Below are 17,255 nucleotides of genomic sequence, written 5' to 3'. Positions count from 1 at the left end.
TCAGGAGAGCATAATAGTAGTGATGGTATTATTAGTAAATAAGTATTTACTTATAACAAGTAGACTAATATTTTATTTTTCTTCACGTGTATAAATACTAACACAATAAAATACTAGCGATTTAAATAATGATTTGTTTTGACAACAACTGTCGATTTTTTAATTTACAATGCTTCTATTAAATACTTACAAATACATACATAAATGGATAGATTATTCGCATTTAGAACTTATCTTTCTTGATGAGCTTCCGAAGATCTGCATATTCTGGATTTAATCCTCTATGGAATTAGGAGTACATTGCTCAAGTAGTAACTCCAATGGATTCTGGATCTTAAATAAATTCTGTCTCAAGATTAACATTATCGTCAAATTAACCTCTATTCTCAACATATCGCTTAATTCGGAAATATTCACCCGTATTTTAATTGCTATATATTCTGCATACATAAATTTACTTTCATAAATTTGTTTATCTACTATCTCTTAGGAACTCAATAAAATGTTGAGAGATTTTTGTGTTTATGAGGCAATAAAGAATACAGCTACTTTCACTTAAATCAAACTTTACAGTGAATATTTTGAAAACTGAAAAAATGACGAAATACCTGAATGGATATCGACCTCCTCTGTTGACGGCAATATCAAATATGTGTTGTAGTTCGTGTATTCTGTTCACTAATTAGTTGTCTAGACAGTGGCCGATGAAGTTAACTCATGAAAATCAATTTACACGATTTCATTAAGTTATTTGGGGTTAAATAATGAGTCAACTGAACAGCCTCACTTATAAAAACTTCCAGAGCTGTTTTGAACAAGATGAACTATATGATGAGTAGAATATCTTAAATTAAGAGAATTTCAAATGGAGTATAATTAATCCACCCTAGATATTGTAAAATAAAATGCTTTTTGATCCTAGTCTATGTTCATTGGATAGACTATCGATGATCTTCACTTACCATTGAAAAGTAAATAAAATATATAACTTAGCTATATATACTATCTTGATACTGACCATACTTATAGTCATGCTTCACTGGCCAGTGTAAAGCTTCGGATAATTATCTAACTATTTGTGTTCGTAGAATCAAGGCTAAACAGTAATAATTTCTCAACTTTCAGAAAATTAACTCAAACTATCCGATCCGAGAATCGAATACTAGCAAATGATCTTCAATAGCCATGAAATCCTAATATAATAATTATTATTATGCTAGAAATAGAAAACCTTGACGAGAAATATGTATCGCGGAACAAAGTAAACGACCAAATGAGTTTGAACCTCAATTCAAACTATTCCCTGCGGTCAATCAAAATAAAAGCTAGAAAAATAATTACGGATTGAAAATAAAATACCTTTTATTTCCCTCCAACTTTTCTATTATTTCATAGATTCACAATTTGTCTTCTAATGATAAAAGGCTTATTTTATTAGTGTACTTTCTGAACAAAATATCACTTATTAAATAGATTACATTAATTCCTTTATTCATTTAATTACAAAGTTGAATTTCATTCTTATTTAAACTAAATAAACAACTAATTTCTCTACAGTTACAAGATGAACTTATTTATATCAATAAGATTAAATTCCCGCTGTAAGTGACAATTTTTTTAGCACGAATTGTGACATTCATTCTCAGATCAAATAAATACATTACAATATACATCAAACAAAATTGTCTATCATTGTTGGATATAATCTTATTCTTTTACAGATACAAAATAAGTCAGGTCAGAAATCCTGTACATCTTAAGACTGAAGCAAAAGATGTTTCCTATGCCTTAACCCTCAATATACATTCAAATGATATTGATTAATGACGAGAAGTACAATCAAAATTAAGATTAAAGTTTTTAAGCCAAACCGTACATACAAAGAGAACTGAAGTAGCAATTGGAACAGATGTTTATCAACCCACATTTCATAACGCGACAACAGAGGGAAATTTTCTAATCAAAAAGTGTAAAGGAGTAAGTTTGACAATATTAACAATAACATAAAACTTGGAGTAAACAAAGAGGAAAACAAACGTAGGCAAAAATAGAACTCTTCAAAGACAGATAAAAAAGAGCTGCATTCTGTTAGAACTTATTTTGAGCCACATCGATTTTTACGTCATACGAATCCGAATAAAAACACCGATAATATTTCAGACCATAACAGTGTATATGATTCAAATTTTTGTCAAGAATTTAACTTACTGACTTTTATTGAACTGACCTTTGAGTTATTATTATTAACTTCTGTTTATTTTACTGTTTTCTGTATCACACTTTATGAGTTCAGTTAAAACAAGTTGAAGAATATATGGCTTATAAAAAATATCCTCGAGCGTTAAGAAGACGTATTGCTGGTTATTATGAACATAGATATAAAGGGAAAATGTTTAATGAGAAGGAAATTTTAGGTGAATTATCAGAGTGCCTAAGAGAAGTAAGTACTTATAATTTGTAATGTGGGGTTTCATATATTCCCTTTGTTCAATAGTGTTTATTTTAGACAAAAATTCTTCAAATCTAATGAATAGATTTGTGATAAGCACTAGTTTAATATCTTTTGATGTCCTTCGTATAGTTTAAGATAAAGCTAAGATAGGATTGAGCAGAATACAGTGAACAAGTTAAATTTTTCTTGATAAACTGTCTACCTGAATACATGAAATGAAGTTTAAAAAACATTTTTTGTAAATCTGTCGACCATAATTTGAACTTGTGATTGTTTAGATAACAGTAGACAACGGTGACTGGTCAAGTAGCCGTTGTGTTTTCTGCGGTTAAATCAGCTTTCAAAAATGTTTACAGCTTATTGAATAACACGGACATTCAAATTAATTACACACAATGCAGAGATAAATTCTTTAATTATAATTTTTCGTTTGTTCCTCAGATTCAATTCGAACATTTTTAGAATATAATGATAGCTTTTTCTTCACTAAACGGCTACACATTTCTCTAGTTCACTAGTTACACTGAAAATATTTCATCGACATCTCATGAGCCGTAAACCAGTGGTCTTTGTAAAGTATATCTATCCTCGATAATTCCATAAGATTGCTAACCAACTTCATAAAAGCGGAACATATTGTTCAGAGGAAAAAATACAAAGCAAACACGATACACGGAGCACATAAATAGGAAATAAAATGTTACTTTCTAACAAAATATTTGTTATTATATTTGCTATCTGCAGAACAATCACTTCAAGAATTGTACCAGATTACGTAAATGAGGTTGTACATTAGGAGTATTCTGGTCAAAACCTAATAATTTGTAACACATTATGATAAGAGTAAACTATGAATTGACCATAATATCGGATACTTCAACTAAATCTTCTAATGTCGAATTGTCGTCATTAAAAAAACCCATCCTTATAAAATTAGCAGTTTGATATCGTTACGTATTGTATTCAACCAGCATGACATATTAATGTTAATTTAGCTTTATTTATAGAATTCGGATGGAAACCTGCGTCTCGGGACATGATGAAGCTATCCATTGTGTCTTATATATTATTCTAAGCTTAGCCGTTTCTTTAACTGTTAATAGTTTAACCAATATTATTACTTTTTCAACTAACTTCTTTCATTTTTTTAAAATTTTTATTGTTCAAATCATATATGTACATAGTGTTTTCTCGTGTTCGCATACAATTTACTATTTATTTAGCAAATTATAAATTACAACTGTCGTGCCTTAGTAGCATCTGTTCCAATATTTGCTAATGCCGACCAAAATTTCGTATCAGAGGTTATTGTTAAGTTAAAACAAGAGGTATTTCAACCCGGTGATTTAATTATTAAAGAAGGAACGTACGGCACAAAAATGTATTTCATACAAGAAGGTGTTGTCAACATCATTACTAAAGATGGTATACTAGCTACAAGGTTGTCGGATGGGTGTTATTTCGGAGGTAAACAATCTTTCTTGTATGGTTTTTATTTGTTTATATTCATTGAAAAACTTGTGAATAAAGGTCTTTTAGGTAATATCTAGCGTTTGAATTTAGAAAGCTCATTTTGCTCTTAGATTTGTCAGCTGGAATGAGTGGCAATATTTCCTCTGAAGCTTGATCGCAGTATCAGTTTCTTCGAATATTATAGTGTTGCTAACTAACTCATAGTATAGAACTTGCAATTTTCTATTTCTGATGTGCATAAGGAGTCTGTAGATTAAAAGGTAGCCAACAAAATGTAAGAAGATTTATGAAAGGAAATTCCACCTTCTACGTTTGAAGTGAAATAAATCTAGATTATGAGTAGTAGTAGAGTTTAGGGAGCCAACTTTGTTCATTTTTGGATTCGGCAGATGGATAAACCCATATCCCAGTATCGATGCTAACTCCAGAACTCGAACGCAGTAACTTCCGCTTCAAACTCTAATGTGTTAGCCAATAATCTGCTGAGTTTATGTGGCCGCTAACATATTCCGCGTCTACGAGTCTGTATGTCAATATTCTGAGCGCTATACAAAAACATTTATCGTGTATTTTACGTAAACAAAGATAAAATCCACTCACTCTCTATTTCCGCGCAAAGCTCACAGATAGTTATCTTGATTCGGATTAGCTCGTTCCAAAACTATGTAGTTATCAAATAAAGTTCCGTGTGATTGTGATTACGAGCTATGTTCATCAAAACAATTATGGAAAACATGAAGTCACTAAACGGTTGCCTGGCTCTGGTAGGTGACTACCCAGTAGTGTTCACCTACAACCCTACTATTAATACTAACAAAGAATTCCAGGCTTCGTATTGAGGGTTTTATCTTGAGACCACTAGTCTTTATTTTATTCATTCATCGTTCACAAATCTACCATCCTCATTTTTCGCATATTTTATTTCAAATGCAGAAATATGCTTATTAACAAATGCACGACGTGTAGCTAGTGTTGAGGCTGAGACTTATTGTACACTTTACTCACTGGACCAAAAAAACTTCTACGATGTCTTAGAAAATTATCCGGAAATGAGAATAACATTGGAAACGGTAGCTGCAGAACGCTTACAATCTCTTGGTCGTAGAGCATCAATTATACAGGCCTCAAACAATAAAACTGATTGGTCAGATTACGCTCTAAAAATGGCTGACGAGGTAAAATTACGTACGTTAGTACTCATTCTGTTAAAATGTATTTATTAGTATGTTAAATGTTCCCATTAAGACACTAAAAACACAAACTGAACGGAAAGATGTTTCTTTTCAATTAGGAAAAACTAAAGATAATCCAGAGAAAAGTTTTTATAAGACAATATTATTTACTCAGGCTGTACAATCGCATTTAAAGTCAATTGACAAATAAAATAGTCTATTTAAGAATGGGAGGGCGATTACATCATTTCATGTGTTAAAGAAAGTTGATTAACGATCGAGAATTTGAAAAAAAAGATGTGTGAAAGATAATTGTCCACTTGACGAGTATGAGAAGGGTGAAGAGTGAATTTTAAAAACTTGGTGATAATAACGAATAATTAGAATTAACCGGATTAGAAACTATATAAGGACACATTGACAATCAAATTATGGTTGACGAAAATTACGTGTTAAGGCCATGGAAGAATGATGGCTTGCACGTCTCTCTAGCGCACAGAGTTCAGGTTTGAAAAGATGGATTGCTAGTCCCTCTGAAGTCCATACGTTATTGATTTTCACTCCTCTCTAACCAAATCGTACACTTATATATAGGTTATACAATTAAGAATAAAATCGACATAAATAAATGGTGGTTGATCAATTGAACAAGGTATCTCAAAATTTATCCAAAAAAGCATTGAGATATACATTTAGCGGATGCAAATTAAAACCTAAATGTTGCATAACCAGTTGATTATAAAAACTCATTACTCAAGAATGAGAATTAAGTAGATTTGAAACTGACCGATGGAATTTAAGTGTTTAGTGTCATTTACAAAATTATTATAATGCTTGTGACTTAAGGTAACGTCGAGGCGATTCCCACAGGATGAACATGTGGTAATATGAGACTGATTGATTGAAGTCCTAAACGTCAACAGAGAGATTCAAACAATCAATACAAGGACGAATTATGGATTGAGTTTATTGATGTGTATACCTACTCCTTCTACTGTCAATATAAAGCGGATTTCCGAAATAGGGAAATTTCAATGGGGTTCTATTAATAACTATAAAATATCAATTTAGACCGTGGTGACTTATATTCATTAAATGTGGCAAAACGGAGCTTCTTCTTGTTCTTGTCGTTTGGTCAACTAAAAATGGTGCTATTTAGAAATACGCTGTTGTAGCTGCTTCGTTGTGGACCCAATATAAACAACTCCACACGAACAGTTGAACTGGTGAATAGATACGCCGGAACTAGGCAAGAAATCTTTATTCCGTTAACTCACTATTGGCTGACTGAGGAGAAAAGGCCACAATCTAGTCACGATTAGTGTTCATTCTTTGTTTTTTCTTATTCGTCGTATCACTATCCATGATCTACTGAGTAAAAACGGATAACAATCAAAGTTTCTAAAGAAAAAAATGTTTATGGTATGATGCAAAGCAAAAAACCCCGACAGTACCAAAGAAATGTTTACTCCTAAAACTACGGTTCAAAGGTGATATAATCGGTGATATATTGATGAGATGTATGGGAAAAATCACTTAATTCAGCTGGATGATATTAAGTTGATCAATCACAATTTATTTGGTATTGATTTTGTTCTTAATTGTATCACCCATATATTGGTGTAGAGTCTTGATAAGGAACCAGTTGTAAAGAAATACTTCTTTGCCCATCCTGTTTTAAATGTATTTATTAGTCATTTTACTACTAATGGAATCAAATAAGAATTTTTTTGAAGTCTGTTTACTTTTATCTGGTATATACTTAGAGCACCAATCAATAGAGCGAAATTCTATATTAAAGTTGGGTTAAAAGTGATGGGCTGTTGCTACGAGTCACTATGAGATCAAACCCAGGTTCTCTTAGATGCATAAATCTTATTCTGAGTTCCAATGTCAGTCTACCAAAAAACACTATCATTGGTAGGATTTCTTCTTAAATAAGGAGAAAAAGATTATTTACTTCAGAAATTATTCTTGAGGATTTATTTTAGGTAGCATTTTTCACAGTAATTTGAGTATAGAACACTAGTGATTGATTACAACTGTTTAAGACCAAATAAATTATACTATGATATCTTAGCTACACTTAATTTCTGAGTAATTTAAACCGTAATAATCACCAATCAACATATAGAAATTAATATTGTTCCGTAAACTTGACTATGGATTTCAGGTTATAACGAAATCAAGCGAATCTTTCAATCTTACATTTTTTTACTTTTACTTTAGATAATCTACAGATTAAACTGATATATTACATACCTCAACTCAGTCACCTAAAGTTAAAATCATTTTTTAACCTCTCTTATTCTCAGAAAGGTATCAGTACTTACGTAGCACATGGAGTTCAACTTATTACGTGGTTTACACAAATTTCAACAAGACAAATAAAAGTATACAAATGGCTATATGTCAAATAAAGGTTCGAAAAAATCTCCAGAATAAGCTGAATGCATCATCTTATGTAGTGGCTTGGCTTCGTTTATCAATCACCCTGATAACCGCTACTAAGTCAAATCAATCCAAGACACAGCTAGGCAAGGCAAAGGTTAATAATAGGATTCGAGTACATATATATGTGGGGAAGAGAATGAATCACTGAGAAATATTTAAGCAACTAACATTCAAGCTGGAGAGAGATATATGCGTAGGCTGTCACATGTGATCAAGCGTACACGTTTACTCAGACATGATAGTGAACATGATAAAACAAAGAAATAGACGAATTGTTACTGTCCGAATAACATTCACTGTTAAATAATTTAATAAAGGGGCTTGACAAAAATTAATCTTGATATGAATTAGCCGGAGTGTTGCTATACTTATTTCAGGGCTGCAAACAGCTTAAAGTTAAAAAGGTAATACAATTAGAAATAAAGGTTTGGTACACTTTATTTAGTGAAGTCGGTGTAGATTTCTGAAACGCGAAGGCATATCACAAGAGAAAGAAGAAATAAAGCATGATGCTAAGAGTGATAGTTAAGAATGATGCATGTTTACATGTTGAAAATTCTTCCACATAAAGAGGCGTTGATAAAAATGAGCAATTACATAATCATAACCAAAACAAAGCTAACTAGATTTGCCCAAAAAAGATAGTGTAATAGGTTAAATTATTTCATTACTACCAACTTTGGTAATGAGATGTGCGATTAACCACACTTTTTTCAGACAACAGTCAGATTGTAAGCTGTTGATGCCAGTGGCTCTACAAAGTAGGGCTATTAATCTGTAGTTGATTATTTTCGAGATAATTCATAAAACTTCGTATGTCAATCGTCCTGACCACTGTTATTAAATAAATCCCAACGGTGAATGAATTTCAGAAAACAATACGAAGCGTCAACTACGGTTTATTGCTGTACAGTACATATTACTAAGCTTTAAACACAAAACGAATTGGAGCGAAAATGAGAAAGCAACTAAGAGAATACAGAGGCGAATTAACAATCGAATAGAGTCGAGTGAATTAATAAGATTCAAGCACATACATATGGGAAAGAGAATGATTCATCGAAAGATTAAAGCAACTAATACTTAAGGTAGTAAGAGGTAGGTGTGTAGGCTGTAACACGTGATCAAGCATACAGACATGAAGATAATAATAATAATAGTAGTAATAATAATAATAATACAAAGATTCACAAATTGCTACTTTTCAAATGACATTGTTAAATTAATTGAAGCGAATGACAAAAATGTAAACAGACTTAAATGTAGGTAAGGCGCCATGCCTCTGAATACTTATTACAAAACAAAATAACTTATATAACCAATAAAAAACAACTTAGTGTGAAAATATCTTTAAAAATAGATTACTTGACTGAAATAGTTTGTAACTGATACTTGTTGGTGGCAAGGTATAAGAATATCTTCAATCACCATACAAGTATAAATCAGTCTGATTGTAGTTATAGCAACCAAAACATGAAACAAGCTCACTTTCCTGTTTATTTCCTATCAATATGCTTAATATTTTTTTTGGTTACTTATCATGTTGGTCTAATATGTGACAAAACAACTAAAAACAGAAAAAGACGTGATCTTCGTACAATTTTAAAAAGATGATAACCAGTCCTTTGATATGAATATTGCTATTTGGTATACAACTGCCGTCCGAAATTAATTACTTGGTGATTATCAAGTAGAACAGTATTCGTAAAATATGGCTTAATTCGAAGGGGGTTTCATGTTAACATGTGATATAAAGCAAGTCATATAGTAATTTATTTTCTATCTAACGACATTACTACTATGAAAGTACAAAAAATAAAGGTGCAACAGTATAGGAGATTTATGTAGAGTGTTCATTTTGTAGTTTACCCTATGCATTGATTTTAGTTAGGAAACCACCAAAATCCAGGGTAAACTGAACAGTTGTTTGTCTTAGTATGAAACTTCCTTACAAACTACCGGCATTTAAGAGTGTGAACCAGAAATTTAACTTTCTCACCGAGATGCCTTAAGGTATCAGATTTGACTTCTGGAGAATTCGTGTATGTATACTGCTGAATAGTCCTATACTAAGACGGAAAATCTGCCCAGTCCTTTCGGGTTTTTGATGACTTTCTAGATAAAATTTGATACATGGAGCAATCTAAAAGGACACCAAGTTTTTCACTAAAAATTTGAATAAAATACAGAATAACTAAAGCGAAAGGAATCGATCGGTAACTAACATATAAAGTAATAACTAAAATATAAGATTACACAGCTACATTCTATTTGTGTGTATTAATAATAGTAAATAATAGCAAAACTCACTTAAGTACTTGTAATTTCAGTCAGATGTCTCAGTTTTACTGATTGTTCAATTTGGGTACATTGGAATGACATATACTTGACAAATTTGCTACAGTAATAAAACTCAACAATACCCCTATGTATATCAGTTTTCATCAAGTATAAGATTTATTTTGTAGTAAGAGTAACACCATATCTTTATGATCAAATGTTAAAATCGCTTTACATAAATGAAAAATACATGTTTTACTACTTAATGCACTGTCGGTTGCTGAAATTATAATAATAGCTTTTCCCATTAAAGCACATTAATTTTGTTTCGCTATATACTTAAAAGTTACTAGAAATGTGCCAACTATTAGGTCACGAATTTCCAGACATTGGTAGGAAAATCCAGAGTACTTCTTTTGTCTTAACTGGTACTCGTCAGATGGAGCTACATGTATTTCAGCATTGATAGTCACATTGAAACTCGAGCCGGTAACTATCACTGGTAGTATGAATCCAAAGGAAAGTTCATACGACAAATAGGACTTTTATATACCGAAACTTTTTATTTGGGTGATTTTCCATCATATTACTTTCTAATTCAGATTTATTTTGTCCAAACAGAAATCAGTCATCGATTTCCATGTGCGTTAATACATTACCAATAATTCACTAGAAATCAAGACATATTATTTAATGCATGTAACAGAACTGGAACACTAGGTCCACTAGTAATAAAGCAGAACTCGTCAACCGATAATTCTTAATGGTCAAGAATTTCTTTCCAATTTTGTTCATTATCCCAAGGTATGAATGTATGTAATTATTTTGAAAGATTAACTTCAGGTAAACAGCACCAATTAATAAACCAATGATAAAAAGTTCACTTGGTATTGTTTGTTTGAATCTTCCCATTGATGTTTAGGACTGCAATTGATCAGTCTCTTATTGGCATATGTGCATACTGTGCGTATTGCCTCGATATAGCCTTAATTAACAAGCATTATAAGGGAAGGTGGATAGTGGCTAGCAGTGGAATCGAGGACGCGCGTTTCGTCCTATTTGAGACTGGCCAGTTGGATATATCTGCATCTCAGATTTGATGTTCAATCTGGGACTCGAACCCAGTACCTTTCGCTTCAATCAAACAATACCAAGTGAATTTAAAGTTCACCCCATTGCACAAGCAAGTGACTGTCAGGACTCAGTAGCTAAGTGGATAAAGCGATAGTTTTTGAATCGAACGGTACTGGGTTCGAATCTCAGAGTGAACATCAACTCTGAAATGCAAGTATATCCAACTGACAGTCCTAAATAGGACGAACCGCAAGTCCCAGATTCCACTGCTAGCCATTATCCTTCTTTGCTTACAATGACATAAAGGAAAATTCCATTGTGTACAAGTAGAAACCATTCTTTAATTTGCTACATAAGATCAAAATTTAACTTCAATAAACCAGTTTATCCACTCCTTTTTTTAATGGCATTTTGCTTGCAGGTAATAAAACACCAAGTAAGTTTGCACATTTTTTACCAGTGGATGTTTTTTAATCACAATAATGAAGAAGACATATAAGGGGATGTTTTCCTGCTAGTATTAAATTCCTCTGCTTACCTCGAGGTTGTGATAACATCTCAACTATATTGACGTTAACAAGTTAGAACTAGAATGCATAGGTTCAAGCTGTCACAATTGGCATCGAAAGGGCAGGAGAACAAGTGGAAATAAAATCACTAACGGTAATGGAAACAAACTAAAAGTATGGGGAGAAAAGGCCACAAGAAATAAAAAAATGAATTATATAGTGTCCAGAAATAGAATGTAAACGATAGATGCATCTGAGTACTCATGACAGATTTGGAGTTACATCGCCTAAATCTTCTACAATAAGTTACAAATACTTTACATCTACAAACCAGTAAATCTGCATCCTTCAACAAAGCATAGACAAACTTTTAGTAACTGCATGACCTGTTCTGATCATCTCTAAGCTCTTCACCATCCACCTGTCTTTTAACCAGAATAACATGTTAAGTTGTACAGAGCAGACCTCTGTACAATATATGTAGAAGGAAGCCTTATTTGTGCCAAAAGCGCGGTAAGGTACAAACTTAAACAGGTATTCTTTTCCGTACCAGTAATTATTCAGCTACCAACTCATCATACATAATATTTAATTAGTTTACTACGTACGTCTTTAGATGCTTCACTTTGAGCCATAATGTTAGTTAGAAATTTCACCACTAGTGTAATTGATAAATCTTCTAATTGAACGTTAGATTTGGTTTGCTAAGCACTTCTAGTAATCCCCAAGCTAAATCTACACAGCAACTTGAAGACGAGAGAAAAGGGGCAAAATATGGGGGGAATGCTTTACTCTAAGGTTCGTTTATATACAAAAAATCCAGGGTATTCAAAGAATTTTAGATGGCTTTGGATTTTCAGAAAGTTCTGGAACACTACTAAACGTCTTAGAAGTATAGGTAATCACCCAATCAGGAACGCGACAAGTGACTTATCGCTTTCTAGATGTTTCTGGTAGAACTTCTATTGAATGGTGATTGGATAAGATATTTCTCAGAGTTTTCAGAGCCTGTTTGAAGAATTTTCTGGATCTTCCCAACAGCAATAATGCTGATCGGTTGGTAACTTACCATTTACTGTTACCGCTTAGGACATCTGTTAAAATTTTCGGTGAACGTTATGAAACTAGTGACGGTAATTTTCGAGCCGTATTGATATAAATCTTTGGGTATGTTTATGAATTCTTTGAAATAAATAATATGTTGGTCTGTATTTAAAAATTTGTGCTCAGATAATTGGGAGTACACTTTTATTGCCTATATAATTGTTTGATCGTCTGTAAATAATGCACTGTTGTAATCTGATTAGTTGAAATTTATGTTGCAAAGTTTTAATTAGAAGGCGAAAATAACAATTTTATATTTGAATTTTATTTTAATAATGTTCGCTCAGACGGATCAATGGCTTTTTGGAAGTTTACTTCAGAAATAAAGTCATTAATTCTATCAGAGCACCCGATAATAACTGAAATACGCTTGCATAATAATATTGAGAAGAAAAGTTGAAACACTTTTCTTACTGATTACATAGAAACAAAATCTAATTTTAGCAGTTATGTAGATTGATCCCGTTAATTAATAAAAGAATATTGGTAAGAATTAGACGTATATAATTTCTATGCAAATAAAAAGACCATGCATGTCATCCAAAGGAAGATATATTAAATATTTAACAATTTATTCGTTACATTGATAAATTTACTGTTGATAGATAAAGATTTTTAAATATAAACTTAATTAGTGTACCTGACAACTAAAGAATTGAAAAATGCACAAGGTGAAAACTATTCCCTGCTTGATAATTCTAGTGGATTTTTATGACATATCATTTAAATAATAGAATCAGACTGGTAAAAATTGTAATAGGTTTTTAAGAATATGATTAAATAACCGTGATGAATAATGTAAATAATATATCTAATTGACGTTAAACGTTTAATGAGTCTACTACGGCTGAGCGACCAACAAATTACACTGCAGAAAAGTCAATGAGTAAAATTTACTTAAAGGTTGCTTTTGCAAATGATTAGAGAAATTTGTATCATCTAAGAAAGTTATCAACAAAATTCAAGTACTGAAATTTATATTATGACAGTCTGTAACTAAATAAAGAGATTTCGCATAATTTTACAGTCACCAGAATTGAAAAAGTATCCGGTGATAAATTGTCCATAAAGAAAAACAATATATCGAAGGGAGTATGTTATGACTCAGACGTGAACTAAAAATGGTTAGGAGTGGTGTTGTAATAATAGTTAGTTAAAAATTGAAAGTAAAAATTTGAATGCATAAGAAATGATTGAACTTTGCCTGTAGCCCCTCCGAGGGCTACTGCCTGTCCCAAGCCCGGATAAAGGAGGAGGGTTGGGCATGAGGTTAGCGACCCCATCCTGTAGAAAACTAACTCGCTAAAAAAACGCTAACCAGAAGAAATGATTGGGTTTTTGATAAAGAGAATTCCAAATTGTTCGCCCTCAACCATGGTATAACTACAATAATAAAACGCTATTTGAATATAGTGTCAAGATGTTAGTCAGCTGCTGTGTCTGGCAACACTAAAAATGCAGACTGTAAGTTAGTTGGTAAATTGTCTCCATATTACCATATTTGTATTTGACTAGAAGAACGCTAAGTGTATTCCAATATTTCACTAAGTATTGATTAATAATATTCTACACTACGGCATAAAGGTAGTTTATATTATACCTATGTCGTAATTTTTTATAAATCTTTGTCGAACAGAACTGTTACATTTACTTAATTCAACCCGGAGTATTAAGTAAGATACCGATCCCTGGAAAGTAAAGAAAGAGTTAACTCACTGAGCATACCTAAAGCCACGACCAATGAAAGTGGAGATTAGACAACACAGAAAAGATTTATTTACAACTCTGACTCAACCAATCTTTGAGTAGAAAATTTTTAATAGGGAGGCTTACTTTAGTATCCCTGATAGTGACAATAGTACAGGAACTTCCAATCGATCGAATCAAAATATAAATACATCTTCGGCAGGAATTCTGTAAATATGCCTACACATATAAATCTGAAGATTGATAAATATTTGATCGGGACACTCATACCCATGTTTAGAACCCGCCTGGTTTATTCTGATTTGCTGATTTTGAGGTGGAATTGTGTTACAGATGATCTCAAAAATCAAGATTCAAGAGACCATATGACCCTACCCAATTTTTCTGAGGTTATCACAATGAAGCTTATGTCCTTCCTCACTGACTACGATGGTCAGAGATCACTCAAATAAAATATCATTATCTCAGTCAATTTAACTGGTGATCTCGGAAACCTAAAATCAAACTTACTGTTTCCCTGTAAATTGACTTGATTCAAATGCTTTTTAATATTATCAGGAGTTGAAGACTTACTTCCGATCTCTTCCGTGCAGACTGTTGGAGAATGGTGAGCGACATAAGTGTTGCTGGATAAGGATTAAACTCCTCCTAAAATTAGGAAAAAAGCAAATCAGAGGAAATGTCCTATTTCATTTTATTTACTATTTTAGCAAGTAAATTTAACTATAAATGCGATTGTACAATGTATATATAAAACACTAAACTTAGACCAACAACGACAGCTTCTATCAATACAAGAGATATTTAGATGAGACTTTTATTATTTGTGGCAAAATATCAGTGTCAACATCCTGAACTCACTCAGTAACTGTCATTACACAACTAAAGTTCGCAATAACATCAGGATGATATTTGGAATCTTATTAATAAATATTTTGGGCAAAAAGGACTGTCAAAAACTCTATCTTGAATCATCTAGTCGTTTTTGATCACTCCACTTCACCAGGAGCCTCTTTCAAAATCATACATACAATCAAGAGAGTCGGCTCAAGAGGAGTGGTAATGAGAAACTTATGTGCAGCAGAGGCTATTGTTATCCACCAGCTCAAACTTAACCTTTGCGTACGAAAACAGTATGTTACGTCCGTCATTCTTCCATTGTCTTAACCTTCCTTAACCTATCATTTCTTTAAATTATTATTTCTACTCCTTTCTAATTATTTTCACAGCAATTAATTAGCAACTTTTAACTATTATGTTCAAATTAGTTATCAAGTGAAAAATTATCTCCACCTTATCATTTTACTAGCCGATTATTGTATGACTTCCTTTCAATATCCGGTTTTCGTAAATAATTCATGTCAGAATACAACTTCAATTTTTTTTAATATTCGATTTTATTACAGAGTGCTACTTAACAAGTAAAACCGACTATAAATATGATTGAATAGTCCAAGTGAAGTCGTTGAAAATATTTTCTTCTCTGAATCGCTTTCTTTCTTCCACACTGATACAATGGGTTTCTTTCTTTATTTGCTTCTTAAAGTGTTTCATTTACTATTCAATTCGCCAAATCTGAAATTGAACTACTGTTGCATCCTTATTAGTTTTGACTTCACTGGGCGCTAAATTTTTAACTTATATTTCAAATATTTGTCTGCTGTGAACTACTATCACTGGCTTCTCCATTTCATCTTATTACCATTACTTCTAAGTGCTCACTAATCTAAAACCATCTGATAGGTGGTTGTTTAGCCATTTGAAACAACTTACTTACCAATCATCTGATTTGAAAGTTTGTTCTACTCAAGAAATAAATCAAAAATAGATACCTTAAGGTTAAATAGATCATCAACAATTGTTGGTTGGTCAGACGTTACTAACGTAAGAGCTAGTACCTAGAATGGAACTCATGTCCAAGGCATTGGAAATCTAAACATGAGAAATATATTTCAAAAGGAAAAAATATAATTGGAGGATGAAACAATGAGACCGAAATCAATAAAAAGACTGAATACAACTGCTTCACTGTAAGCGACTTCCATTCATGCCACCAAATGTCTCCAGTGTAACTGTAAGCCATTTTATGTTTATTTATACACTCGATCTAATTAGAATTGTGTAGTATACAAAGATATAATTCAAAAGAAATTAAATTTGTTCTAGTCAATCAAGCTATTTAAATCTAACAATACTTTATTACTAATTCTGATTAACATTTAGCATAATTCAAATTATTCCACAAAGGATAACTACTGTGGAAAAGCCCAGATTAAAAATGAATCAAATAAATCTATTATTCAAAAAAATAAATCTTTAGCATCCATGGATTTTACCGATGCTTTATTGGAAACTGGTCTGAAAACAAAATTATCAAATCCTGTTATTGTTCAGTCAACTGAATTGTTAAATATCCATAACCAAAATGATCATTTCGATAAAGAAATTAGATTGGAAATGCATCAACCAATTATTACTACAACACATATACATTTACCAAATGAATTTGAGAGCTCAATAACAAATGCATAGTTATATATACACATACATTTATTTATATTACTTATAAGTTAAGAGAAACAAACGATTTCAGCAACATTCACTATTGCTATCATAAAACTACTCCATCGGTAACCCTTCAATTTCCATTTTGTAATTATTCCCAAACTGCTTTTATCATAAACGGATATATGGGCACTTATATATATATATATATATATATATATATATATATATATATATATATATATATATATATATATATATAACTGATGAAACCCTGTTTAAAAGCTATGATAAACTGTGTAACCATATTTCACTATTCCTGATTGTTTACAAACAAGTATACCTATTGTATTAGAACCTACTTGGGGTGCATATCAATTCTGTAGATGATTAATCTGAAAAATAGTTGCCGAAAGATTATTATTATTAGAATTGCCAATTGACAAAACCATTCAGGTTTTACGTTTTAATAGCTTGTGTATCATTTGATTGAATAATTTTTAAAATATTACCATAACTTATAAT

At 31.8% G+C, this 17,255-nt stretch overlaps 1 protein-coding gene across 1 annotated transcript in view; it reads left to right on the top strand.

The window, feature by feature from the left end:
- Smp_153100 (putative potassium/sodium hyperpolarization-activated cyclic nucleotide-gated channel) overlaps positions 1-16,757 on the top strand; it is a gene marked incomplete at its 3' end in the record, with an annotated part of 104,042 nt that extends 87,285 nt beyond the window's left edge. Inside the window, exons 7-10 of the mRNA XM_018798662.1 lie at positions 2,294-2,440; positions 3,676-3,919; positions 4,859-5,100; positions 16,449-16,757. Of these exons, the coding sequence (XP_018653582.1) occupies positions 2,294-2,440; positions 3,676-3,919; positions 4,859-5,100; positions 16,449-16,757 (942 nt within the window). The remainder of the gene's footprint in view (positions 1-2,293; positions 2,441-3,675; positions 3,920-4,858; positions 5,101-16,448) is intronic.
- Between the last annotated feature and the right edge of the window lie 498 nt (positions 16,758-17,255).

This window comes from Schistosoma mansoni, chromosome 7 (genome assembly GCF_000237925.1).
Source record: "Schistosoma mansoni strain Puerto Rico chromosome 7, complete genome".
NCBI lineage: Eukaryota > Metazoa > Platyhelminthes > Trematoda > Strigeidida > Schistosomatidae > Schistosoma > Schistosoma mansoni.
The sequence above is the reverse complement of the archived record's forward strand: the minus strand, read 5'-3'. Positions and strand labels throughout refer to the sequence as shown.